The sequence below is a fragment of the Oncorhynchus nerka genome, linkage group LG23 (genome assembly GCF_034236695.1).
Source record: "Oncorhynchus nerka isolate Pitt River linkage group LG23, Oner_Uvic_2.0, whole genome shotgun sequence".
Taxonomy (NCBI): domain Eukaryota; kingdom Metazoa; phylum Chordata; class Actinopteri; order Salmoniformes; family Salmonidae; genus Oncorhynchus; species Oncorhynchus nerka.
This window is the reverse complement of record NC_088418.1, coordinates 35,083,337-35,110,623: the sequence shown is the minus strand read 5'-3', so window position 1 is coordinate 35,110,623 and position 27,287 is coordinate 35,083,337. Positions and strand designations below refer to the sequence as shown.

Here is a 27,287-nt window from a genome sequence, read left to right as displayed (position 1 = left end):
GGATGTATTAGACTTCAGAATTGCATTGGGGGCATACTCATATTGCAAGCTACTGTATGGGTTTTGGGTCCATTACATTTATTAGTTTACTCAGTGCTACACATAGATTACAATTCTAAAGACTACACAAATATTAGCGTCGTAGCTCTTATAACGGGACTTTAACCATGAGAAATCACCTCAACATTCAGTCTTATCGGACATTCATATTGCTATGTACATCCTTAACTATGGCTCTTGGATGATTCTACATTTTTGTATCTGTTTGCATCACTTTCAATGTGGTACCTTTATTTTGAAAGCGAACCGCTGATTCACGGTTATGTTGTTCACAACACAACCCACACGTTCTATGGCTGCCTGTGGATGTGGCAATCTGACGACGTGTCTTTGCTCAGCAGTTGTCAATTTGGCTGCAGCGGGAACCTTCGACTTTTATAAATACTGACTGTTGGTGAGACATCTTTTGAATTAATTATCTATTTTGTTTCTCTATTTGCCTACCTCAACGTTAGCCTATCGCTAGCTAGTCAGATCATAGCCTGCTGTAAGCTAACGTCCGCTAGAAGCGGCCATATTGTAGTAACGTTAATCGCATATTTTGTCGTCCCCCCCAGTTTTCTCGTCATTAAGTAAAGTTGCTGAGGAAATCGAAACATTTGCAGCCTGAATAGATAAAGTGTTAAGTACGAACCGGTCAAGGGGTCACGTGTATTACTGGCTGGCCACATCAAGCCACGCGACGGTGGAGGTCTATGCCCAGCCTAGCGAGTCGTAGGATAAACAGTGTGCACTGGATTTGCACTATTTCTGTAACTACAGCTATCAATCCTTAGTAAAAAAAAAACACAACTAACTATACTGAACACAAATAAACGCAACCATTTCAAATACTTTACTGAGTTAGTTCATATGAGGAAATAAGTCAATTGAAATGAATCAATTAGGCCCTAATCTATGGATTTCACATTTAATTTTTACCTTTATTTAACCAGGCAAGTCAGTTAAGAACAAATTCTTATTTTCAATGACGGCCTGGGAACAGTGGGTTAACTGCCTGTTCAGGGGCAGAACGACAGATTTGTACCTTGTCAGCTCGGGCGTTTGAACTTGCAACCTTCCGGTTACTAGTCCAACGCTCTAACTACTAGGCTACCCTGCCGCCCCCATGACTGGGAATGCAGCTATGTATCTGTTGGTCACAGACATACCTTTACAAAAATGGGCCTCAGGTATTTCTATGCATTGATCAAATGCAATTGTGTCTGTAGTTTTAACCTTCCTTATACCATTCAAACTGCTGGCCCACACATCATACATGTGGTCTGCGGTTCTGAGGCCGATTGGAGGTATTGCCACATTTTTGAAAACACGGAGGCGGCAATGGTAGAGAAATTAACATTCAATTGTCTGGCAACCGATCTGGTGGACATTCCTGCAGTCATGCCAATTGCATGCTTCCTCAACTTGAGACATCTGTGGCTTTGTGTTGTATGATAAAACTGCACGTTTTAGTGGCCTTTTATTGTCCCAACACAAGGGGCACCTGTGTAATTCTCATGCTGTTTAATCATATTCTTGATATGCCGCTTGACAGGTGGATTTATTATTTTGGAAAATGAGAAATGCTCAATTAACAGGGATGTAAACAAATTTGTGCACCAAATAAGCTTTATGTGCGAATGGACCATTTCTGGGATCTGTTATTTCAGCTCATGAAACATGGGACCAAAACTTTGCATGTTGCATTTTATATTTTTGTTGTGTGTAGTATAGCTGGCTAACTTCAGCGCTTTAGACTGTTGACAACAATTGGTGCAAGCCGGTGCACCAAGCTATTTTTTACCAATGAATCTACAACGAGACAATTTGGTTGTCATAAGGTGAACGCACCAATTTGTAAGTCGCTCTGGATAAGAGCGTCTGCTAAATTACTTAAATGTAAATGTAATGTAAATGTTTAGCTTACTCTCAAGCAGATGTACACCTGTATTTCAGCCTAAAGGATGCCCACTTTATTTTGATTTATAAATAGCTGTGTACTGTCCTCAGATCACATTGCCATGATGTTGCAGAGGCTGGCCTTGTGTTCCAGTCTACGTTCCAGGAGCCTGCAAGCAAATGTTTGCCCACGCTTTGCCAGGGCAGTGTCCCAAACCAAGTGTAAGTAGCCAACCCCATTCCACCATTCCAAAACACACTGCACTGGCGCACCCCACTACAGATGACACTTGGCACTTAACACACCTCTTTGGCAGTCTCAGATGTATGCCCATATAATAGCCTAACATGTGCTGTTGTCAGACAACCCAAGGTTTACGACGAGAACTGCTTTTCAGTACGTTTTGGATAAAGTTATTTTGGGTCATGTTCAGTAGGCATGAAACGGAAGCAAACAAGTTAAATATGAGGGTACTGTCTGAACTAAGAAACTTTCATTTTTGTTTTTCGTTGCGTAATGTTTTGCTACAGTGTACCCTAATGAACATGACTGGTGTTAAATGAATGCCCTGTTATCTGTTGCAGTCCCTGTCACCCATTCTCCTGGGAAGTCAGCAGCGCACCGCAGTGAGCTCAGACAGGCCAAGCGCATTGTGGTGAAATTGGGCAGTGCTGTGGTGACGCGGGGAGATGAGTGTGGCTTGGCCCTCGGGCGTCTCGCCTCCATTGTGGAGCAGGTGAGGTCACAACCCGGTCATTAATTATATAAGTTGTAATGACCAGGAACTACTAACGAGAACCAGAAATAATGTTGAAATAGAAGACTCCAGAATATTGAAATTGAAGACATGATTGTGGGTTTTGATTGGCATTGAAAGGTATCTTCTAAAATTTAAGGGGAGAAACTGCTGAGGTAATGTTCAGTTACATTTTTGGTGGGTCTTTAGAGAACACTTACACTAAGTGGTGTGTAAGAAGAGCTCATTGTTGTCTGTCCCTTAGGTGGCCGTGCTGCAGAACCAAGGCAGGGAGATGATGATTGTCACCAGTGGGGCCGTTGCTTTCGGAAGGCAGAGACTGAGACACGAGATCCTGCTATCGCAGAGCGTCAGACAAGCCTTGCACTCTGGACAGAACCAACTCAAAGAAATGGTATACCAAATCTCCTCACAAAAGATTGGATGACAATAGATCAATAACTATTGGCTTTTACTAATGATTTCCATTTCTCTGCGCTTCAGTCACTTCCAGTTCTGGAGGCCCGGGCGTGTGCAGCTGCTGGACAGAGTGGCTTGATGGCTCTGTATGAAGCTATGTTCACCCAGTACAGCACCTGCACTGCACAGGTACAAACACACAAAATAATTACTGTATCATTCTTTGCAGATGGAATTGCAGTGTCTGATGTCACTACATTCATGTATTGTTTTTCTATTCCTTTTCTTAGCCAAAGTTGTATTGACAAATCAAATGTTATTTGTCACATGCGCCGAATACAACAAATGTAGAACTTACAGTGAAATGCTTACTTACAAACCTCTAACCAACAATGCAGTTTTAAAAAATGCAGATAAGAAATAAAAGTAACAAGTAATTAAAGAGTAGCAGTAAAATAACAATAGCGAGACTATATATACACAGGGGGGGTACCGGTATAGAGTCAATGTGCGGGGGCACCGGTTAGTTGAGGTATTTTGTACATGTAGGTAGAGTTATTAAAGTGACTATGAATAGATGATAACAGAGTAGCAGTGGTGTAAAGGAGGGGGGCAATGCAAATAGTCTGGGTAGCCATTTGATTAGATGTTCAGGAGTCTAATGGCTTGGGGGTAGAAGTTGTTTAGAAGCCTCTTGGACCTAGACTTGGCCCTCCGGTACTGCTTGCCGTGCGGCAGCAGAGAACAATCTGACTAGGGTGGTTGGAGTCTTTGACAATTTTTAGGGCCTTCCCCTGACACCGCCTGGTATAGAGGTCTTGGATGGTAGGAAGCTTGGCCCCAGTATGTTTTTAGAATTACTATATGCCTACGTTAGACCCTCATACTGAGATCTTTCGTATGCCTCTTCAATAGATCCTTGTGACGAACCTCGACTTCCACGATGAGCAGAAGCGTCGCAACCTGAACAGCACCCTCCACGAGCTGCTGCGCATGAACATAGTGCCCATCATCAACACCAATGACGCAGTTGTACCGCCCCCTGTTCCAAACAGTGACCTTCAGGGGGTAAATGTGGGTACTTTGTGAAGGGCATGCTGGGAATGTGTAGTGTGGTTGTGATGGTTTATTACATAAGGCATATATTTTCTTTTACTTTCTCCACCCACACAAATGTTTCATTTTGGTTTAGCATTTGTTTGAAAATATATGTAATTAGCTTTGATGATTTCTACTTTTATTAGTACTGCTTCATGCATCTGAGGGGCGAATCTGGACTTCCACTTAGTTTTCCATTGATGCCAATGCAAACCTAAGTGAACTTGGCTAATGTGGAAGTTAGTATATGACTTATGTTGAAGTCAGAGCCAATGCTAGTATAGAGGGGCCTATTGTAGCAAGTTTTTATACAGCAAGCTGCTCTTACTTTAAAATGACATCCTAGGCTAGGGTACATTGCATAGTTATGATACATGGCTATGATGAGCTGTTTGCATGTATTAAATGGGGTCATGCTTTTTAATGTTTTTTTTTCATGCATTTTTAGGTAATACACATTAAGGATAACGACAGCTTGGCTGCAAGACTGGCTGTTGAAATGAAAGCAGACCTTCTTATTGCTCTATCTGATGTTGAAGGTATGTAATGCATTTCGAAATTAGCTACGTTGTTGTTCATTTACTCTCAGCTAAAATAAAAAGTATTTGCGTTGACCATGTTGTATCCCACAGGATTGTATGACAGCCCCCCAGGAACAGATGACGCTAAACTCATCGATATCTTCTACCCCGGAGACCAGCAGTCTATCAGATATGGCTCAAAGTCCAAAGTGGGCATTGGGGGCATGGAGGCAAAGGTTAGTGGCAAGCAACCACTCCAAGTGTTAAAATAGTGTGGTTGGCCGTTTGAAAGAAGGTCAATCAATCAATCAATTTCATTTATAAAACCCTTTACATCAGCAGTTGTCACAAGTGCTTTTACAGTAACTCGGATTAAGGCCCTAAAGTCAAAAGCAAGCAGAAAGAAAGAGGGAAGGAAATACTCCCTAAATAGAAGAAACCTAGGGAGGAACCAGGGCCAGATGGGGGACACACCCTCCACAGGCTGTACGGGGTATGTTTCATTGTAAATGTTTATTAGAACTATGTCTCACCCAGGTGAAGTCTGCTCTGTGGGCGCTTCAGGGTGGCACGTCGGTCGTCATTGCCAATGGCACCGACCCCAAAGTCACGGGCCACGTCATCACAGACATAGTGGAGGGAAAGAAAGTGGGCACATTCTTCTCTGAGGTCAAGCCTGCTGGTGAGTCACTGATACCTTTGTAGAGAAATAAACTCCAACCTACAGTAGATTAGAAGCAGTAGTTACACTCATTAATAAACTACATTATTTGTAAAAATGCAGTTCATTACAATTCATGAGCATTTGTAACATTTATAATAATGTATAAAGAATTTATAAGCATTTCAAAAAGCATTTATAATGGCTCATGTATGAAAATGGTTATAAAAAGTCACTGAAACTGTTAGGTTGGTGAGATGCCCCACTCAGGTTCATGTTGTTGTGGGATGTGACACACAGGTCCCACTGTGGAGCAGCAGACAGAAATGGCCAGGCAGGCAGGCAGGACTCTGGCCACTCTTCACCCAGATGAGGTGAGTGTTCCCTTTTTGACCCTTTTCACACTACAGAGCTATGCCGAGCTATACTGACTGGCCTGGTTACAGAGTGCCCATCTGAGCTGATGTGTGATCTATCTCTGCTGTACTTTAGTAATCTTTTTAAGACGTCTGTATTCATTCACACTCAACCAGAGAGGGGAGATAATTTGCCGTCTGGCTGACCTGTTGACAGAGAAGAAGGATGAGATCCTCAGTGCCAACAAGAGAGACATGGAGACTGCAGCATCATCAGGTACTCAATGTAGCTTCATCAGGTCACAATGGCCTCACAAATTAGGATCATACCAGATATTGTTAATATTGCTGACACAAGCTGTCTGTCGATCAGCAATTGATAAAAGCCATAAGAATGTTGGTGTTATATTTTAGTGTGATTCCCTCTAGGCCGTCTCTCCCAACCCCTGCTGGCAAGGTTGAGTCTGTCCACATCGAAGCTGAACAGCCTAGCCATAGGCCTGCGTCAGATTGCTGTATCGTCCAGGGACAGCGTGGGGCAGGTGCTCCGCAGGACCAGAGTCGCCAACAACCTGGAGCTCGAACAGATCACTGTGCCCATCGGGGTCCTGCTGGTCATCTTTGAGTCCCGACCCGACTGCCTTCCTCAGGTCAGTCACCTGATGGTGGCCATGCTGCTAAACCACAAGGCTCATCCTGGGTCCAATCCCAAATGGACCCCTAGACCCTTCACCCTAGGCACTTGTGGAGATCTGAGAGGATTTGATTGGAAAATAAGCAATATGGTGAAACTTTAACATCGCTTCACCTTGCTCTCTAATAGGCTATTACCATATTGTTTACATTTGTCAAATCCTCTCTAATTTATTAGTTATCTAAACATTTGTTTTACTTTACCCCCTTTTTCTTAACCCCCTTTTTCTACTTGGTAGTTACGATCTTGTCTCATCGCTGCATGTCCCCTACGGACTAGGGAGAGGCGACGGTCGAGAGACGTGTCTTCCGAAACACAACCCTGCCAAGCCGCACTGCTTCTTGACACACTGCTCACTTAACTTCTTGCGACTATCAAACCCGGATCCGGGAGCGTAATCATAGCCTCAAACTAATTAGCATAACGCAGCGGACATAAATCTTCCTACAAAAACTTCCTATTCATGAAAATCACAAATGAAATATATTGAGACACAGCTTAGCCTTTTGTTAATCACACTGTCATCTCAGATTTTCAAAATATGCTTTACAGCCAACGCTAGACAAGCATTTGTGTAAGTTTATCATGGCATAATGCTATGCTAGGCTCTGCTGGCAGCAGGCAACATTTTCACGAAAATAAGAAAAGCAATCAAATTAAATCATTTACCTTTGAAGAACTTCGGATGTTTTCACTCAGGAGACTCCCAGTTAGATAGCAAATGTTCCTTTTTTCCAAAAATATTATTTTTGTAGGCGAAATAGCTCCCGTTTGTTCGTCATGTTTGGCTGAAAAATTGACCGGTCACTACAGCGCCAAACTTTTTTCAAAATTAGCTCCATAATATCGACAGAAACATGGCAAACGTTCTTTAGAATCAATCCTCAAGGTGTTTTTCACATAACAATTCGATAATATATCCGTCGGGACAATTGGTTTCTCATAAGAAGCGATTGGAAAAATGGCTACTTGTGTACTTTACGCAAGATTTTCTGCGGGAGCCATCATGTGACCACTTGCTAAATGTGGTCCCTTACGGCTATTCTTCAACATAAATGCGTAAAAAGACGTCACAATGCTGTAGACACCTTGGGGAATACGTAGAAAACGTAAGCTCATTCGTAGCTCATTCACAGCCATATAAGGAGTCATTGGCATGAGGTGGTTTCAAAAAATGCGGCACTTCCTGATTGGATTTTTATCTGGGTTTCGCCTATAACATCAGTTCTGTTGCACTCACAGACAATATCTTTGCAGTTTTGGAAACGTCAGAGTGTTTTCTATCCAAAGCTGTCAAATATATGCATAGTTGAGCATCTTTTCGTGACAAAATATCTTGTTTAAAACGGGAACGTTTTTTATCCAAAAATGAAAATGCTACCCCCTAGTTACAAATGGTTAACCCCGCAGCCAGCCGCACCAATGTGTCGGAGGAAACACCATCCAACTGACGACTGGATTCAGCTTGCAGGCGCCCGGCCCGCCACAAGCAGTTGCTATACCCGCAATAACATCTGCTAAATATGTGTATGTGACCAATAAAATTTGATTTGATTGAGAGCACAATGACACAAGGAAATTGCGGCCGGCATAACCATCCCTTAACCCGGATGACGCTGGGCCAATTGTGAGCTGCCCCATGGGTGTCACGGTTACAGATTTTAAGTACACAGGACATATGGTCTAAGGGATCGAACCCGAGGCTGTAGTGGCACATCAGCACTGCAAAAGTGCCTTAGACCACTGCGCCACTCGGGAGGCCTCAAATCCTCTCAGATTTACACAGATTTTAAGTACACAGGACATATGGTCTAAGGGTTGATTTGAGATTCCACCCTATTGTCTTTTATTTTCAGAGACATGATAGTACTGATGTGTGACTGAAGTGTCGTATGGACTTGTACCGATATGAAATACAGGTGTCAGCTCTGGCTATTGCCAGTGGAAATGCTCTGTTACTGAAGGGGGGAAAAGAAGCGGCCAACACCAACCGTATCTTGCATCAGCTGACCCAGGAGGCGCTCTCTATCCACGGGGTGAAGGATGCTATTCAGCTGGTAAGAGCTTGATCCAAATCAATGGGACATTTGAGGCAGGAGTTGAGTTTTAGGTTATGCATAACACTTTTATTAGATACACTTTACAGATAGGAGAAATAATTTGTGTGGTGTGAACAACATTACATTTGTACTGTAGGTCAGGGCTGGAGTAAATTCTAATTTAATTCAGTCATTTTAGGACGTAAACTGAAATTCACATTTTCCTCAATCCTTCTCTATGAGAAGATAATTGGAATTGACCCCAGCCCTGTTGCAGGTACATATGATTTTAGTATGTTATTAACATGTGTGCTGTAGGTGAGTACCCGTGAGGAGGTGGAGGACCTGTGTAGACTAGATAAGATGATAGACCTGATCATCCCTCGAGGCTCGTCCCAGCTGGTCAGAGACATCCAGAGAGCTGCCAAGGGCATCCCTGTGCTGGGACACAGTGAGGGCATCTGCCATGTCTACATCGACTCTGAGGCTTGCATCGAAAAGGCTATTGACATCAGTGAGTGCTTCATTACCTCATTGTTTATAAGCAACTTATGGTGAAGCTATCTTGTGGATGTCATGAACTGTCAGTCCTTGCGTCTAGGGCACGTGTCAAACTTGTTCTGCAGAAGGCAGTGTCTGCCAGTTTTCGCTCCTCCCTTGTACTTGATCGATGAATTAAGGTCATGATTGGTAAGGAACTCTCCTCAGCTGGTTGTCTAGGTCTTAAAAACCAAAAACCAGCAGACGGCTTTAGTTTACATTAAATTATGTACTCATTCATACACCCAGTCAGTGGTTCCCAAGCATTTTATAGTCCCGTACCCCTTCAAACATTCAACCTCCAGCTGCGTACCCCCTCTAGCATTAGGGTCAGCGCGCTCTCAAATGTAGTTTTTTCCCGCCATTGTAAGCCTGCCACACACACTACGATACATTTATTAAACATGAGAATGAGTGTGAGTTTTTGTCACAATCCGGCTCATGGGAAGTGACAAAGAGCACAAATAATAATATAATGATAATTTTGTTCTTTATTTAGCCATCTTACATATAAAACCTTATTATTCACAATTTGAGGAACAAACTCACCACAGGTTAATGAGAAGGGTGTGCTTGAAAGGATGCACATTCAGTTGAAGTAGGAAGTTTACATACACCTTAGCAAAATACATTTTAAACAATTCCTGACATTTAATCCTAGTAAAAATTCCCTGTCTTAGGTCAGTTAGGATCACCACTATTTTAAGAATGTGAAATGTCAGAATAATGGTAGAGAGAAGGGTTTATTTCAGCTTTTATTTCTTTCATCACATTCCCAGTGAGGCAGAAGTTTATATACTCAATTAGTATTTGGTAGCATTAACTTTAAATTGTTGAACTTGGGTCAAACTTTTCGAGTAGGCTTCCACAAGCTTCCCAGAATAAGTTGGGTACGATCTTGGTTCCCATGTGCAGTTGCAAACCGTAGTCTGGCTTTTTCATTGTGGTTTTGGACCAGTGGCTTCTTCCTTGCTGGGCTGCCTTTCAGGTTATGTCGATGTAGGACTCGTTTTACTGTGGATATAGATACTTTTGTACCTGTTTCCTCCAGCATCTTCACAAGGTCATTTGCTGTTGTTCTGGGATTAATTTGCACATTTCGCACCAAAGTACGTTCATCTCTAGGAGACTCAGCCGTCATACCATGCGTTCTATGGTCCCATGGTGTTTATACTTGCGTACTATTGTTTGTACATATGAACGTGGTACTTTCAGGCATTTGGAAATTGCTCCCAAGGATAAACCAGACTTGTCGAGGTCTACACATTTTTCTGAGGTCTTGGCTGATTTCCCCATGATGTCAAGCAAAGAGGCACTGAGTTTCAAGGTAGACCTTGAAATACATCCACAGGTACACCTCCAATTGACTCAAATGATGTCAATTAGCTTATCAGAAGCTTCTAAAGCCATGACATAATTTTCTGGAATTTTCCAAGCTGTTTAAAGGCACAATCAACTTGGTGTATGTAAACTTCTGACCCACTGGAATTGTGATACAGTGAATTATAAGTGAAATAACCTTTCTGTAAACAATTGTTGGAAAAATGACTTGTCATGCACAAAGTAGATGTCCAATCCGACTTGCCAAAACCATAGTTTCTTAACAAGAAATTTGTGAAGTGGTTGAAAAATGAGTTTTTATGACTCAAATAGAGGTCGACCGATTATGATTTTTCAACGTTAATTATTGGAGGACCAAAAAAAGCCAATACCGACTAATCGGATGCTTTTTATTTATATATATTTGTAATAATGACAATTACAACAATTCTGAATGAACACTTATTTTAACTTAATATAATACATAAAAATCAATTAGTTTAAATAATGCAAAAACAGTGTTGGAGAAGAAAGTATGAAAGCTGGTGGTTCCTTTTAACATGAGTCTTCAATATTCCCAGTTAAGAAGTTTTAGGTTGTAGTTATTATAGGAATTATAGGACTATTTCTCTCTCTACCATTTGCATTTAATATACCTTTGACTATTGACATTCTTATAGGCACTATAGTATTGCCAGCCTAATCTTCGGAGTTGATAGGCTTGAAGTCATAAACAGCGCTGTACTTTAAGCATTGCGAAGAGCTGCTGGCAAACGCAGGAAAGTGCTGTTTGAATGAATGCACTTGAGCCTGCTGCTGCCTACCACCACTCAATATCAAATCATAGACTTAATTATAATAAACACACAGAAATAAGAGGCGTAGGTCATTTAATCTCGTCAAATCCGGAAACTATCATTTAGAAAACAAAACGTTTATTCTTTCAGTGAAATACGGAACCCTTCCAAATATTGTTGTTACATTGCACAACCTTCAATGTTATGCAATGTCATAATTATGTAAAATTCTGGCAAATTATTTACGTTTTTTGTTAGGAAGAAATGGTCTTCACACAGTTCGCAACGAGCCAGGCGCCTCAAACTGCTGCATATACCCTGACTCTGCTTGCACAGAACGCAAGAGAAGTGACACAATTTCCATAGTTATTATTGCCTGCTATCATGAATTTCTTTTAGCTAAATATGCATGATTAAAAAATATTTACTTTTGTATTGATTTTAAGAAAGGCATTGATATTTATGGTTAGGTACATTGGTGCAACGACAGTGCTTTTTTCACGAATGCGCTTGTTAAATCATCACCCGTTTGGTGAAGTAGGCTGTGATTTGATGATAAATTAACAGGCACCGCATTGATTATTTGCAATTCAGGACAAGCTAGTTAACCTTTTGCGACTAGCAATCCCGTATCCGGGAGCGTAATCATAGCCTCAAATGCATTAGCATAACTCAGCGGACATAAATACCACTAGAAACGTTTCCTATTCATGAAAATCGCAAATGAGATGAATAAAATATATTCAAACACAAGCTTAGCCTTTTGTTAACAACACTGTCATCTCAGATTTTCAAAATATGTGTTACAGCCAACGCTAGACAAGCATTTGTGTAAGTTTATCATGGCATAATGCTATGCTAGGCTCTGCTGGCAGCAGGCAACATTTTCACGAAAATAAGAAGCAACCAAATTAAATAATTTACCTTTGAAGAACTTCGGATGCTTTCACTCAGGAGACTCCCAGTTAGATAGCAAATGTTCCTTAATTCCAAAAATATTATTTTTGTAGGCGAAAAAGCTCCCGTTTCTTCATCATGCTTGGCTGAGAAATCGACCGGGAAAATGCTACTACTACAACGCCAAACTTTTTTTCAAAATTAGCTACATAATATCGACAAACACGGCAAACGTTGTTTAGGATCCATCCTCAAGGTGTTTTTAACAAATATATTCGATTATATATCCGTTGAGGCAATTGGTTTCTCATAAGAAGCGATTGGAAAAATGGCTACCTCAGTATTTTACGCAAGATTTTCTGCGGGAGACACCATGTGACCACATGCTATATATGGTCCCTTACTGCCATTCTTCAATGGAAATGCCTAAAAAGACGCCACAATGCTGTAGACACCTTGGGGAATACGTGGAAAACGTAAGCTCATTCATAGCTCATTCACAGCCATATAAGGAGTCATTGGCATGAGGCGGTTTCAAAAAATGCGGCACTTCCTGGTTGGATTTTTATCTGGGTTTCGCCTGGCACTCAGACAATATCTTTGCAGTTTTGGAAACGTCAGAGTGTTTTCTTTCCAAAGCTGTCAATTATATGCATAGTCGAGCATCTTCTCGTGACAAAATATCTTGTTTAAAACGGGAACGTTTTTCATCCAAATATTTTAATATAGCGCCACCTAGTCGCAAGAAGTTAAACTAGTAATATCATCAACCATGTGTAGTTTGATTGTTTTTTATAAGTTAAGTTTAATGCTAGCTAGCAACTTACTGTGGCTCCTTGCTGCACTCGCGTAACAGGTGGTCAGCCTGCCATGCAGTTTCCTCGTGGAGTGCAATGTAATCGGCCATCATCAGCGTCCAAAAATGCCGTTTACCGATTGTTATGAAAACTTGAAATCGGCCATGCTGATCGGTCGACCTCTACACTCCAACATAAGTGTATGTAATTTTCGACTTCAACTGTAACTCTGCAATGTTGGGTTGTATTAGAGAGAGTCTGTCTTAAATCATTTTCCCCACACAATCTGTGCCTGTATTTAGTTTTCATGATAGTGAGGGCCGAGAATCCAGTCTCACATAGGTACGTGGTTGCAAAGGGCATCAGTGTCTTAACAGCGTGATTTGCCATGGCAGGATACTCTGAGAGCAGCCCAATCCAGAAATCTGGCAGTGGCTTCTGATTTTAAATTCAATTTTCACAGAACCGCTTGTTGCAATTTCTTGTTGAGATATCGGTAAGTGGACTGGAGGCAGGGCATGAAAGAGATCACGAATCCAGTTGTTTGTGTCGTCCATTCCGGGAAAGTACTTGCGTAATTGCGCTCCCAGCTCAATCAGGTGCTTCGCTATATCACATATGACATTTTCTGTAAGCTTGAGTTAATTTGCACACAAAAAAATCATGCAATGATGGAAAGACCTGTGTTGTCCTTGTTAATGCAGACAGAAAAGCTCTCCAACTTCTTAACCTGTTACGGCTATACATTCCGCTAGCGGAACCCCTTGACAACATCCGGTGAAATGGCAGAGCGCCAAATTCAATTTAAATTACTATAAATATTAAACTTTCATGAAATCACACATGCAATACACCAAATTAAAGCCACACTTGTTAATCCAGCCAATGTGTCAGATTTCAAAAAGGCTTTACAGCGAAAGAAAACCATGCGATTATCTGAGGATAGCACCCCACCAAACAAACACATGATATTCATATTTCAACCAGCCAGGCGCGACACAAAACGCAGAAATAACAATATAATTCATGCCTTTGAAGATCTTCTTTTGTTGGCACTCCAATATGTCCCATAAACATCACAAACGGTCCTTTTGTTCGATAAATTCTGTTGTTAAATCTCCAAAATTTCCATTTATTTGGCGCGTTTGATCCAGAAAAACACCGGTTCCAACTCGCGCAACATGAGTTGCGCATAAAATATCTAATAAGTTACCTGTAAACTTGTTCCAAACAAAGTTGGGAAAACAAAGTGTAGCGAGCTTTCAGTACAATAGACTCGAGCCTCGTTCTGAACAGCCCTACTTCTTCATTTCTCAAAGGAAAAACATCAACCAATTTCTAAAGACTGTTGACATCTAGTGGAAATAATATGAGCTGCAAGCAAGTACCTCAGAAATCTAGATCCCCATAGAAAACCCATTGAAAAGAGTGACCTCAATCATTTTTTTCCCGGATGGATTTTTCTCAGGTTTTTGCCTGCCATATCAGTTCTGTTAAACAGTTTTTTTAGAAAACACTACGTTTCTAAAACTATCTAAATCTACCAATTATATGCATATCCTAGCTTCTGGGCCTGAGTAGCAGGCAGTTTACTTTGGGCACGCTTTTCATTCGGACGTGAAAATACTGCCCCCTAGCCCGAAGAGGCTAATCATAGCCTCAACTTTGTCCTGCACATTGAATATAGTTGCGGAGAGTCCCTGTAATCCTAGATTCAGATCGTTCAGTGAGAAAAAACATCACCTTGATAGGCCAGTCGTGTGAGAAACTCGTCATCATGCAAGCGGTCAAACAAGTGAAAATTATGGTCAGTTAAAACTTTAAGCTCGCCTCTCAATTCAAAAGGCATGTCAGTGCTTTGCCCCTTGATAACCAGCGCACGTATGTATGTTGTAAAAGCATTACATGGTCGCTGCCCATATTGCGTACTCTATATCATCTACTGCATCCTTATGTAATACATGTATCACTAGCCACTTTAACTATGCCACTTTGTTTACATACTCATCTCATATGTATATACTGCACTCAATACCATCCACTGTATCTTGCCTATGCCGCTCTGTATCATCACTCATTCATATATCTTTATGTACATATTCTTTATCCCCTTACACTTGTGTCTATAAGGTAGCAGTCTTGGAATTGTTAGCTAGATTACTTGTTGGTTATTACTGCATTGTTGGAACTAGAAGCACAAGCATTTCGCTACACTCGCACTAACATCTGCTAACCATGTGTATGTGACAAATAAAATTTGATTTGATTTTGATTTGAATGAAGTTAACCATTTTCACTGTAGTGTCCAAAACGTCTTTCAAGCTGTCAGGCATTCCCTTGGCAGCAAGAGCTTCTCGGTGGATGCTGCAGTGTACCCAAGTGGCGTCGGGAGTAACTGCTTGCACACGCGTTATCACTCCACTATGTCTCCCTGTCATGGCTTTTGCGCCATCAGTATACATACCAACACATCTTGACCACAAGTCCATTTGATGGCCCAAAGCTGTCCAGTACTTTAAAAATATCCTCATGTTGTCCTCGTTTCCAGTGGTTTGCAGAAGAGGATGTCTTCCTTAATTGACCTCCCGTAAACGTAACGGACATATACCAGGAGCTGTGCCAGGCCCGCCACGTCGGACTCATCCAGCTGTCGCGCATATAATTCACTGGCTTGTATGCAAAGCAGTAATTGTTTCAAAACATCTCCTGCCGTGTCACTGATGCATCATGAAAGTGTTGTTTGAGGAAGGCATTGCCTTTATAGTTTTTTTTTGCCTTTTCCCCCAGCATTGTCCCAGCCATATCCGCGGCAACAGGAATAATTAAATTCTCTACAATAGTACGGGGCTTGCCTGTCCTAGCCACTCGGTAGCTCACCATATAAGATGCTTCTAGCCCCTTCTTATTAATGGTCTGTTGCTTTTATACATCTTACTACTTGAAAGGGGTCTTTATTCTTGCTCAAAGTCCCGTTACTTATTTTTCAAATTGTCATGTTTCATTTCTAAATGTCTGCGCTAAAGTTCAGGTTTCCTGCTGGAGAGTTATGGTTAATGTGATTGGATGTTAATTATTTGACCAGGCTACTTGTATTTGACATTGTGCTATTTCGCTCTACACTAGGTGGTTTTAAATTTAATTTTTGGCAGTGAAATGAGGCTAATCAGGCGAGGGGGAAAAAAACTCACCCAAATGTATAGCCCCGTTGGAAAATACAAAAATGTACTCTTTGAAAATGTAAATTAAAAAAATATTTGTGTTTTTTTTATGTGCATCACATTTTTATTTGGTGTACCCCCTACGGCATTGCGCGTACCCCTGAGAATACCTGCTCTAAGTGAACGGTAGTCTAATAAATGTTCTCTCTGCAGTCAAAGACTCTAAATGTGACTACCCTGCAGCCTGCAATGCCATGGAGACCCTACTCCTCCACAGAGATCTACTGAGGACACCTCTGTTTGACCAGATTATAGATATGCTTAGAGTGGAACAGGTGAGATGTGCATACACCCACCATCTCTCCATGTAGACAATACTCATACTGAGGCTTGTTCAGTAACTTTTATACAGATGACAGACATTACACAATCCAGAGCATTAACACACTATATAGAGACATAATTTATAAAGGGAGAGACCGGGCCAACACTCTGTTAGACCTTTTAGTGTTGTCATCCAAAGCATTGTCGTCTCTAAAGCAGCCATTCATAAATAAACTTACCGGAGAACCCCACAGCAGAATAGTTCATTTTTCCAACAATAACTTATTCATGTAGTACCTTGCCACCCTATCTGACCAATTGTAAGGGGGAAGGCTTACTGTCTTTTTATTTAAATCGGTGAAGCATCTACCTGGTCAGTTTAATGGGATATTGGTAAAAAAAAAAGTATTCTAATGTTGAGATACTGTATGCGCACATCCTTCTTTGATTTGACATGTTATGTCCCTTTAACTACACAGTAGAGATGTGTACATGGTCAAATACAGTCATCATTGAAAATGTAATGTCTTTTGTCATCCCACAGGTGAAGATCCATGCAGGCCCCAGATTTGCCTCCTACCTGACTTTTAGCCCATCTGAGGTGAAGTCTCTGAGGACAGAGTACGGGGACCTGGAGTGCTGCATTGAGGTGGTGGATAGTATACAGGACGCCGTGGACCACATCCACAAATACGGCAGCTCCCACACAGATGTCATTGTTACAGATAACGGTGAGCAAATCCTGCAATGCAACATGCACACACACACAGATTACCGACCATTTCGAATCCCACTGTACCTTCTCCGCTATGCAATCTGGTTTCAGAGCTGGTCATGGATGCACCTCAGCCACGCTCAAGGTCCTAAACGACATCATAACCGCCATCAATAAGAGACATTACTGTGCAGCCGTATTCATCGACCTGGCCAAAGCTTTCGACTCTGTCAATCACCACATTCTTATTGGCAGACTCGACAGCCTTGGTTTCTCAAATGAATGCCTCTCCTGGTTTACCAACTACTTCTCTGATAGAGTTCAGTGTGTCAAATCGGAGGGCCTGTTGTCCGGACCTCTGGCGGTCTCTATGGGGGTGCCACAGGGTTCAATTCTCGGGCTGACTCTCTTCTCTATACATCAATGATGTTGCTCTTGCTGCTGGTGATTCTCTGATCCACCTCTACGCAGACGACACCATTCTGTATACTTCTGGCCCCTCTTTGGACACTGTGTTAACTAACCTCCAGACGAGCTTCAATGCCAGGCAACTCTCCTTCCGTGGCCTCCCAACTGCTCTTAAACGCAAGTAAAACTAAATGCATGCTATTCAATCGATCACTGCCCGCACCTGCTCGCCCGTCCAGCATCACTATTCTGGACGGCTCTGACTTAGAATACCTGGACAACTACAAATACCTAGGAGTCTGGTTAGACTGTAAACTCTCCTTCCAGACTCACATTAAGCATCTCCAATCCAAAATTAAATCTAGAATCGGCTTCCTATATCGCAACAAATCATCCTTCACTCATGCTGCCAAACATACCCTCGTAAAACTGACCATCCTACTGATCCTCGACTTCGGTGATGTCATCTATAAAATAGCCTCCAACACTCTACTCAACAAACTGGATGCAGTCGATCACAGTGCAATCTGTTTTGTCACCAAAGCCCCATACACTACCCACCATTGCGACCTATACGCACTCATTGGTTGGCCCTCACTTTATACTTGTCGCCTAACCCACTGGCTACAGGTTATCTACAAGTCTCTGCCTGGTAAAGCCCCGCCTTGTCTCAGCTCACTGGTCACCATAGCAGCACCCACTCGTAGCACGCGCTCCAGCAGGTATATAGTGGGGCAAAAAAGTATTTAGTCAGCCACCAATTGTGCAAGTTCTCCCACTTAAAAAGATGAGAGGCCTGTAATTTTCATCATAGGTACACTTCAACTATGACAGACAAAATGAGGGGGAAAAATACAGAGAAAACATTGTAGGATTTTTTTATGAATTTATTTGTAAATTATGGTGGAAAATAAGTATTTGGTCAATAACAAAAGTTTATCTCAATACTTTGTCATTGCCAACAAAGGGTATATAACAGAGGTCAAACGTTTTCTATAAGTCTTCACAAGGTTTTCACACACTGTTGCTGTTATTTTGGCCCATTCCTCCATGCAGATCTCCTCTAGAGCAGTGATGCTTTGGGGCTGTTTTTCTGCAAAGGGACCAGGACGACTGATCCGTGTAAAGGAAAGAATGAATGGGGCCATGTATCGTGAGATTTTGAGTGAAAACCTCCTTCCATCAGCAAGGGCATTGAAGATGAAACGTGGCTGGGTCTTTCAACATGACAATGATCCCAAACACACCGCCTGGTCAACGAAGGAGTGGCTTCATAAGAAGCATTTCAAGGTCCTGGAGTGGCCTAGCCAGTCTCCAGATCTCAACCCCATAGAAAATCTTTGGAGGGAGTTGAAAGTCCGTGTTGCCCAGCAACAGCCCCAAAACATCACTGCTCTAGAGGAGATCTGCATGGAGGAATGGGCCAAAAATAACAGCAACAGTGTGTGAAAACCTTGTGAAGACTTATAGAAAACATTTAACCTCTGTTATATACCCTTTGTTGGCAATGACAAAGTATTGAGATAAACTTTTGTTATTGACCAAATACTTATTTTCCACCATAATTTGCAAATAAATTAATAAAAATCCTACAATGTGATTTTCTGGATTTCTTTTCCTCATTTTGTCTTTCATAGTTGAAGTGTACCTATGATGAAAATTACAGGCCTCTCATCTTTTTAAGTGGGAGAACTTGCACAATTGGTGGCTGACTAAATACCTTTTTGCCCCACTGTATCTCACTGGTCACCCCCAAAGCCAATTCCTCCTTTGGTCGCCTCTCCTTCCAGTTCTCTGCTGCCAATGACTGGAATGAATTGCAAAAATCTCTGAAGCTGGAGACTCGTATCTCCCTCACTAGCTTTAAGCACCAGCTGTCAGAGCAGCTCACAGATCACTGCACCTGTACATAGCCCATCTATCTGCCTACCTCATCCCCATACTGTATTTATGTATTTATCTTGCTCCTTTGCACATCTACCATTCCAGTTTTTAATTGCTATATTGTAATTACTTCGCCACCATGGCCTATTTATTGCCTTTAACTCCCTTATCTTAGCTCATTTGCACTCACTGTATATAGACTTTTTGTTTTCTTTTGTTCCTGTATTATTGATTGTTATTTGTTTTTTCCATGTGTAACTCTGTGTTGTTGTATGTGTCGAATTGCTATGTTTTATCCTGGCAAGGTCGCAGTTGCAAATGAGAACTTGTTCTCAACTAGCCTACCTGGTTAAATAAAGGTGAAATAAAAATAAAATAAAAACACAGTTTTCAATGAGTTCTGTAGCACTGCATGTCAACGTTCCAATGTTGTCCTGTCCTAGTGTATAGGCCTACCATGCATTTATTTACAACAAAATACATTTATGTTTACACTATAGGATTCCCCAAAAATATTGTTGATGTCAAATTATTTCAAATGCACTAACTGCTTCCTAGAATAATATATATTGTAATGTTTTTCTGCACAGAGAATACAGCCGAACAGTTCATGCAGCAGGTGGACAGTGCCTGTGTTTTCTGGAACGCTAGCTCTCGCTTTGCTGATGGATACAGATTTGGTCTTGGTGAGTACAAATAATTTTATTGTACAAAAATATAACAGTAAATCTAGTTATAAATGCTTTTTAAACATGTATAAATGTTGTATACTTATGAATTGTAATGCTTAGTTTGTTATAATGCTTATAAATGTGTATTCATGTTGAGTACAGTTTATTTTATCTGTTAGATTATTAATTCATATTAATGATAAACAGTTATTATAAAGTGTCTAGACCAGCACATCCTGATCCATATTGTGGTGTTGCAGGTGCGGAGGTTGGCATCAGCACAGCTCGGATCCATGCGAGGGGCCCAGTGGGTCTGGAGGGGCTGCTGACCACCAAGTGGGTCCTCCGGGGTGAGGGGCACACAGTGGCAGAGTTCTCAGAGGCGGGCAGTATGAAGTACCTTCATGAGAACATCCCTGTTCCTCAGAGATTCCCCAGCTAGGAACCACAGTCAGTCACAGAACCCTCCGATACAGGAACTGTCATGTAAAAGTGGGAAGTGAAAACCTTAAAGTTAATTTTTATGAGTAGGGCTTAAATTGCAACCTTATATATGGATCTGTATGTGACTGTGGGGGTCAACAAACCACTTTCAGATACCACATACATGAAAGCAGCAGGAGACTGTTTTGTATCTTCTACAGTGTCGGAGCGTGTAAAGCATTAAGATGACCTGGAAATTAATGAAGAGGTGGTGAACGGTTGCACAGGAAAGCAAATGGTCAAAGTATACGATATATATATATACAAAAGTATGTGGAGGCCTGTTCCAATGAGTGGATTCAGCTTTTTCAGCCATACCCGTTGCTGACAGGTGTATAAAATCGAGCACACAGCCATGCAATCTCTATAGCCCAAAATTGGCAGTAGAATGGCCTTACTGAAGAGCTCAGTGACCTTCAATGTGGCACCGTCATAGGATGCCACCTTTCCAGGTAGTTCGTCAACGTTCTGCCTTGCTAGAGCAATGTAAGTGCTGTCATTGTGAAGTGGAAACTTCTAGGAGCAACAACGGCTCAGCCGCGATGTGGTAGGCCTCACACGTAAAAATCTGTCCTGCAACATTCCCTAACGAGTTCCAAACTGCCTCTTGAAGCAACGTCTGCACAAGCACTGTTCGTGGTAATTAGCCCTGTGTGGTCTGGGTTAGGAGCGGGTTTGGCAGGCTGAGATTTTGCTGTCCCATCGCGCTCTTGTGACACGGTCGCTAGGTGTACAGTGTTTCCTCCGACACATTGGTGCAGCTGGCTTCCAGGTAAAGCGGGCATTGTGGTAAGAAGCAGTGCGGCTTGGCTGGGTCGTGTTTCGGAGGACGCACGGCTCTCGACCTTCGCCTCTCCCGAGTTGCAGCGATGGGACAACACTATAACTAACAATTGGATACCATGAAATTGGGGAGAATTTTTACGTCTTGCGGGCTGGAGTGAAGTTCCGGGGGGCAGATTACGCGTCCCCCCCCCCTTTTCTGTTTCAGCATGACAATGCCACCTTGCACAAAACCAGGTCTATACAGAAATGGTTTGTTGAGATCGGTGTGGAAGAACTTGACTGGACTACACAGAGCCCTGAACTGAACCCCATCGAACACCTTTGGAATGAATTGGACCGCAGACTGGGTGCCAGGCCTAATTGCCCGACCTCCCTATTGCTATTGTGGCTGAATTGAAGCAAATCCCTGCAGCAATGTTCTAACATCTAGTGGAAAGCCTTGCCAGAAGAGTGGAGGCAGTTACAGCAGCAAAGGGGGGACCAAACTCCATATTAATGCCTATGCTTTTGGAATGAGATGTTCAACGAGCAGTTGTCCACTTACTTTTGGTCATGTATTGTGTGTGTGAAAAATTTTTAAGAATGTGAAATGTCAGAATAATTGTAGAGACAAGATTCATTTTTTCACATTCCCAGTGGGTCAGAAGTTTACATGCACTCAATTAGTATTTGGTAGCATTGCCTTTAAATTGTTGAACTTGGGTCAAACGTTTCGGGTACCCTTCCACAAGCTACCCACAATAAGTTGGGTGAATTTTGGCCCATTCCTCCTGACAGAGCTGGTGTAACTGAGTCAGGTTTGTAGGCCTCCTTGCTCATCTACGCCTTTTCAGTTCTACCCACAAATGTTATATGGGATTGAGGTCAGGGCTTTGTGATGTCCACTCCAATACCTTGAATTTGTTCTCCTTAAGCCATTTTTCCACAACTTTGGAAGTATGCTTGGGGTCATTGTCCATTTGGAAGACCCATTTGCGACCAAGCTTTAACTTCCTGACTGATGTCTTGAGATGTTTCTTCGATATATCCACATAATTTTCCATTCCTCGTGATTCCATCAAATGTGTGAAGTTCACCATGACTTCTTTAGATTTTTCCATGATGTCAAGCGAAGAGGCACTGAGTTTTAAGGTAGACCTTGAAATACATCCACAGGTACTCCTCAAATTGACATAAATGATGTAAATTAACCTATTAGAAACTTTTAAAGCCATGACATAATTTTCTGGACTTTCCAAGCTGTTTAAAGGCACAGTCAACTTACTGTATGTAAACTTCTGACCCACTGGAATTGTGATACAGTGAATTATAAGTGAAAAATGACTTGTTTTGCACAAAGTAGATGTCCTAACCGACTTGACAAAACTATAGTTTGTTAACAAGATATTTGTGGAGTGGTTGAAACACCTAGGTTGGCATCATTGAAACTAGGTTATGTAAACTTCCAACTTCAACTGTACATGCAGGCAGTACCAGTCAAAAGTTTGGACAGACCTAATAATTCCTGGGTTTTTCTTTATTTTTACTATTTTCTACATTGTATAATAATTGGGAAGACCTCAATACTAACACATATGGAATCATGTAGTAATAAAAAAAATGTTAAACTAATCTAAATATATTTTAGATTATTCAAGGTAGCCACCATTTGCCTTGATGACAGCTTTGCACACTCTTGGCATTCTCTCAACCAGCTTCATGAGGAATGCTTTTCCAACAGTCTTGAATGAGTTCCCACATATGCTGAGCACTTGTTGGCTAATATATTTTGATTTGTTTAACACTTTTTTGGGGTTACTACATGTGCATGTGTTATTTAATAGTTTTGATGTCTTCACAAAATAGTAAAACTAAATAAAATCCCTTCAACGAGTAAGTGTGTCCAATCTTTTAACTGGTACTGTGTGTGTGTATATATACACCTAAATATTTCTCTCAACAAAAATATAAACGCAATGATTTTACTGAATTACAGTTCATATAAGGAAATCAATCAATTGAAATACATTTATTTGGCCCAATCTATGGATTTCACATGACTGGGATGGGATGCAGCCATGGATGGGCCTGGGAGGGCATAGCCCCACCCACTTGGTAGACAGGCCCACCCACTGGGGAGCAAGGCCCAGCCTATCAGAAATTTTAAAAAATCTCCACAAAAGGGCTTTAGTACAGACAAATACTCCTGTTTCATCAGATGTCCAGGTGGCTGATCTCAGACGATCCCGGATGTGGAGGTCCTAGGCTGGTGTGGTTCCACGTGGTGTGCGGTTGTGAGGCCGGTTGTACGTAGTTCCAAATTTTCTAAAACGATGTTGGAGGCAGCTTATAGTAGAGAAATTAATATTCAAATCTCTGGCAACAGCTCTGGTGGACATTCCTGCAGTCAGCATGCCAATTGCACATTCCCTCAACTCACCTCTGTAGCGTTGGCCTTATTTTCCCCAGCACAAGGTGCACCTGTGTAATGATCGTGCTGTTTAATCAGCTTCTTCATATGCCTCACCTGTCAGGAGGATGGATTATATTGTCAAGTGTGTAACGCTCACTAACAGGGATGTAAACAAATGTGTGCACAATTTGAGAGACATTTTGTGTGTATGGAACATTTCTGGGAGTTTTTATTTCAGCTCATGAAACGGGACCAACAGTTTACATTCCCCTGTTTTATATTTTTGTTCAGTGTATATATCCATTCATTCGCCGTGTGTGTCCCCTGCACTAGGTCTCGCCAGAATGTTTTGTATAGTGACCACAGAGGTTGGACATTTTGTGCAATTTGTGCCTCCCCCTCAAATGTTTATGGTAAAATAATTTGTAATCATGATTGGTTACTGGCCCTATTTGATTTGACTTTTTTTCCCTTCTGTTTTTCATGTTTATGGTCACATGTTTGGTGTCAGTACAGGTCCATAGTGAAAGTTTGTTATCTTTGGTTCCTCATGCCACAGATTCTTTGAATAATAAAGATGATGTACAGTTAGGTACTTGATTTTCTCAATCACATTTGTTTCACAGTCACGGTGAGAGAGAAATATTTTTGTTTTTTGTTGATATGAATAATTATTGTGATTGATACCTGATTGCTCAAACTTGATTTACTTGTAGTGAACGTCAACACACCAACATTGTATTGTCTCACACCACATACATCAACTGGTAAGATTTTGTTATATTCCAAACAGTGCTACATTGACAAGTTAACAAAGTTACTTTGTCATAGACACATGAAGTTCACGTGTTTCGGTATAGGTCAGAATAATGTTTTAAAAAACACAATTTAAGCAGGCTCAGTTGGAAGAAATTGCAACTGTCTTTGCTGCTGAATGCTGCATTAGTGACACAATTAAATATACTGTCCCTTCAGTCCACTGGTTTATTATTCAATGTGAGGAAATGGTATGTATAAATTGATGACTGTCTGCATAAAGCCCTTTAAATGTTCTTGTATACAAATCTACATCAGGATTCCAATCCACTGCTTGCTTTCTTCAGCCCAGCCATATTCTCAGTAAGTGGTCTAATTACTAAAGGACAATCTCCTTATTCCCTGATATCAACCATATTCTGAGATTGACTCATGTTGGCATCCCCTCTACATATGTATAGACTTCTGCAGGCTGTCAGACAGATCTAGCCTGGCTAGACAGAGCGATCTAGAGACCGCTTTATTGGTTGTTTTGCTTCAGCTCTGTGACGCGACGCACCGAACCAATGGTAGAGCTCATGCTGCCCCAGTCGCTATGCTTGTTGTACTCGCCAGGGCGCAGGAAGTACTGATGGCCCCTGTAGTTTGGGTGCTCGTGGAGGATCCAGTAGCCCTCCATAACATTGCAGGAGGAAATGTCTCTCCGGTGGAAGCGGTCCTGCAGGTTGGGGCAGTCGTCGCTCAGCTCCATCATCTTTCCCCCAAAGTCTGATCTCTCAAAGATCTTCATCCTGTAGTTTCCATTGTACTGTGCAAGGAGAAAATGTATTCACTTCATAGAACTGAAATAATGTTTTTTCAATGTCAGACTTTTAGGCCTGAATGTTGTATGAAGGCTTGGAAAGTTTGAGAAACTTCACATGAACTCCCTAGCTACACAGAATATTGTCATAATTAAGTAACAGCTGTTGTAAACAGTCATGACAGCTGATGTAAGCTTATGGGAATCTTGAATCTGAGAACATCTGACAGCTTCCACCTGAAAGACATCTCCTGTAATGTTGGGTAGGGCTCGCAAAAAAACTTTGTAGGCATACCTCCTACAAACATTCCTAAATATTGGTTTGTGTCAAATCAATTGCCTATAACCATGTCAAACGTATACCAGCTGTTATAAATGTTTACAAAGGTAAAACAGATTCAAGAGCATTTGTTTGTGTTGTATCATGACGGTGACGATATAGCTGTTCTCACAGCTGGGATTATGCGACAGGAGCGGATGCAGTCGTTGAAGCCGGACCAGCGATGGTGGTCAGCGTACTTCCCCCTTGTCAGCATGTACTGGTATCCAGAAAAGTTAGGCTTCTCATAGGCCATCCAGCACCCACTGTCCACTCGAATGGAGTTACATCGGGAGAAGTGGGAGTGCATGTCAGTGCAGTCACCACTGCACTCATAGTGGCGTCCCTCAAAATTCCTGCCCTCGTAGAAGATGATCTGAACAGAGAGCTTCTAAAGTTAATGGGAATACAGGCAGAAGCACATCTCTACATTTTAATCAAACTAGCTTAGAACCTTCTTTCTGGGTGAAAAACACCCCTGTATTTGGATTTACACATGAAATTGACTGCAAATATATTTGAGAATGGCACAAAGGATAGGAGAACACCTATTTTCCTAGCCTTGGTCCCAGATCTGAATGTGCCGTCTCACCAACACCTATTGTCACTGTCATGCCAAACAATGGCCACGGGAGTTGGTTATACAGCACAATCAGATCTAGAACCAGGCAACAAAAAAATCTGGGCTCATACTACAATTATGATTTCAGACAAAACTCATGACTAAATCTGAAATGGAACGGCAATAGACTTGAAAAGGCAGTCTGTAATGTTCTTTTCTTTGGAAAATTACATGTTCTGCTTACCTTACCCATCATGACTGTGGAGGTCAACAGGACAGGCCTGTCCTCATCCCAGAGCCTTTTATGTGTCAGAGAAAAAGGATAGAGCATTGTTATTAAAATCACGTGAGTTATCATGTCAGCACAAACTGTTCTATCTGCCCCTATGACACTGAGCACATGTCAACCTCATGCTCCCTTTAGATTGAATTCCATTGTTATGCAAATACAGTTAGACTATTTACTAGGTCCGGACAATAGAGTTGCACACTTGGTGTTTGGTCCCGAGGAAAACATTGCTCAAAACAGGTTTGAAAAAGGTTAGTTGGAAAACTGGACTTCACAAACATCCCTGTCTACCCCCCACCTGTTTTACTCTCACAGCCATATTTTTTTAAATAATTCTGAATGATGGGCTCTGATGTATAATAATCTTTGTACAAGTAAACAGTTTTCAGGTTCCGTCTTGGAATATCCTCATATACTGCATTTACATATTTCTGTTACTGTACATATACAATAAACCACTATGGGTTCTTCCTCTGTGGAAAATGGAATAATTTAACTTGAATCTCGGGACTCTATTGATTTAGAACGTCAAACAAAAGTAGAGACCGAGTACTATAATTTATCCATACTGTAATGTGTTTATTATAGTCCTAAGGTGCATTCCCACTTTAGGAGACGGGTGCAATAGGCCTTTTCCATCTTTGTAATCATTTCGGTCTTCTATGGTGTTCACGCTCAGCTCGCTCTGTCGCTCCTAAAAACGCTGGGTGGTTTGCTGCAAATCTATTGTCGGAAATGTCGAATATTTCGGGGGCGATGACGGATACCGCTGTGGTAGCCGTCATTGTAAAAATGTAAAAATGAGAAGGGGAACTTCTCTCATGGTAAATGTTGATTTGTAAAAACGCTGGGTCAACTTTATTTTACTGTCCTTTGTGAAGGCCTCGTCGTTGACAGCTGGCTAGTTAACTGTTAGCCAG

The 27,287-nt window shown here is 41.6% G+C and overlaps 2 protein-coding genes across 6 annotated transcripts; one reads left to right on the top strand and one right to left on the bottom strand.

Annotated features, from left to right (window-relative positions):
• The first annotated feature begins 324 nt into the window (after window positions 1-324).
• Window positions 325-24,230, top strand: LOC115106753 (delta-1-pyrroline-5-carboxylate synthase-like). 4 transcript variants are annotated; one of them, XM_065008064.1, is made up of 19 exons: window positions 325-454; window positions 2,053-2,163; window positions 2,527-2,678; window positions 2,944-3,093; window positions 3,183-3,287; window positions 4,014-4,172; window positions 4,645-4,735; window positions 4,829-4,953; window positions 5,255-5,399; window positions 5,679-5,752; window positions 5,912-6,011; window positions 6,164-6,384; window positions 8,348-8,485; window positions 8,786-8,981; window positions 16,190-16,311; window positions 16,845-17,031; window positions 19,898-19,993; window positions 20,239-20,428; window positions 23,445-24,230. In XM_065008064.1, exons 2-18 carry the CDS (start codon window positions 2,064-2,066, stop codon window positions 20,418-20,420), a joined length of 2,343 nt encoding a protein of 780 aa, XP_064864136.1. In that variant the 5' UTR covers window positions 325-454; window positions 2,053-2,063; the 3' UTR covers window positions 20,421-20,428; window positions 23,445-24,230. The 4 variants fall into 4 exon arrangements, with proteins under 4 accessions (XP_064864136.1, XP_029485650.1, XP_029485649.1 ...); XM_029629790.2 differs by having other exon boundaries at window positions 4,014-4,166; window positions 20,239-24,230; XM_029629789.2 differs by having other exon boundaries at window positions 20,239-24,230.
• On the bottom strand, window positions 21,835-26,436 carry LOC115106752 (gamma-crystallin S-1-like). 2 transcript variants are annotated; one of them, XM_029629788.2, is made up of 3 exons: window positions 26,323-26,436; window positions 25,650-25,892; window positions 21,835-25,203 (listed from the first exon to the last, which is right to left on the bottom strand). In XM_029629788.2, the coding sequence occupies exons 1-3, from the start codon at window positions 26,434-26,436 to the stop codon at window positions 24,916-24,918; spliced, it is 645 nt and encodes a 214-aa protein (XP_029485648.2). In that variant the 3' UTR covers window positions 21,835-24,915. The 2 variants fall into 2 exon arrangements, with proteins under 2 accessions (XP_029485648.2, XP_029485647.1); XM_029629787.2 differs by having other exon boundaries at window positions 25,650-25,907; window positions 26,323-26,350.
• Between the last annotated feature and the right edge of the window lie 851 nt (window positions 26,437-27,287).

Excerpts from the sequence above, each read along its gene's own strand:
- LOC115106753 (XM_065008064.1), top strand. The coding sequence starts at position 2,064 with ATGATGTTGCAGAGGCTGGCCTTGTGTTCCAGTCTACGTTCCAGGAGC. Across the intron at positions 3,094-3,182 it reads AGAACCAACTCAAAGAAATG|TCACTTCCAGTTCTGGAGGC; the intron begins GTATACCAAATC and ends TCTGCGCTTCAG. Across the intron at positions 6,385-8,347 it reads GACCCGACTGCCTTCCTCAG|GTGTCAGCTCTGGCTATTGC; the intron begins GTCAGTCACCTG and ends TATGAAATACAG.
- LOC115106752 (XM_029629788.2), bottom strand. The coding sequence starts at position 26,436 with ATGATAACTCACGTGATTTTAATAACAATGCTCTATCCTTTTTCTCTG. Across the intron at positions 25,893-26,322 it reads CCACAGTCATGATGGGTAAG|ATCATCTTCTACGAGGGCAG; the intron begins GTAAGCAGAACA and ends CTCTCTGTTCAG. Across the intron at positions 25,204-25,649 it reads CCTGTCGCATAATCCCAGCT|TACAATGGAAACTACAGGAT; the intron begins GTGAGAACAGCT and ends CTCCTTGCACAG.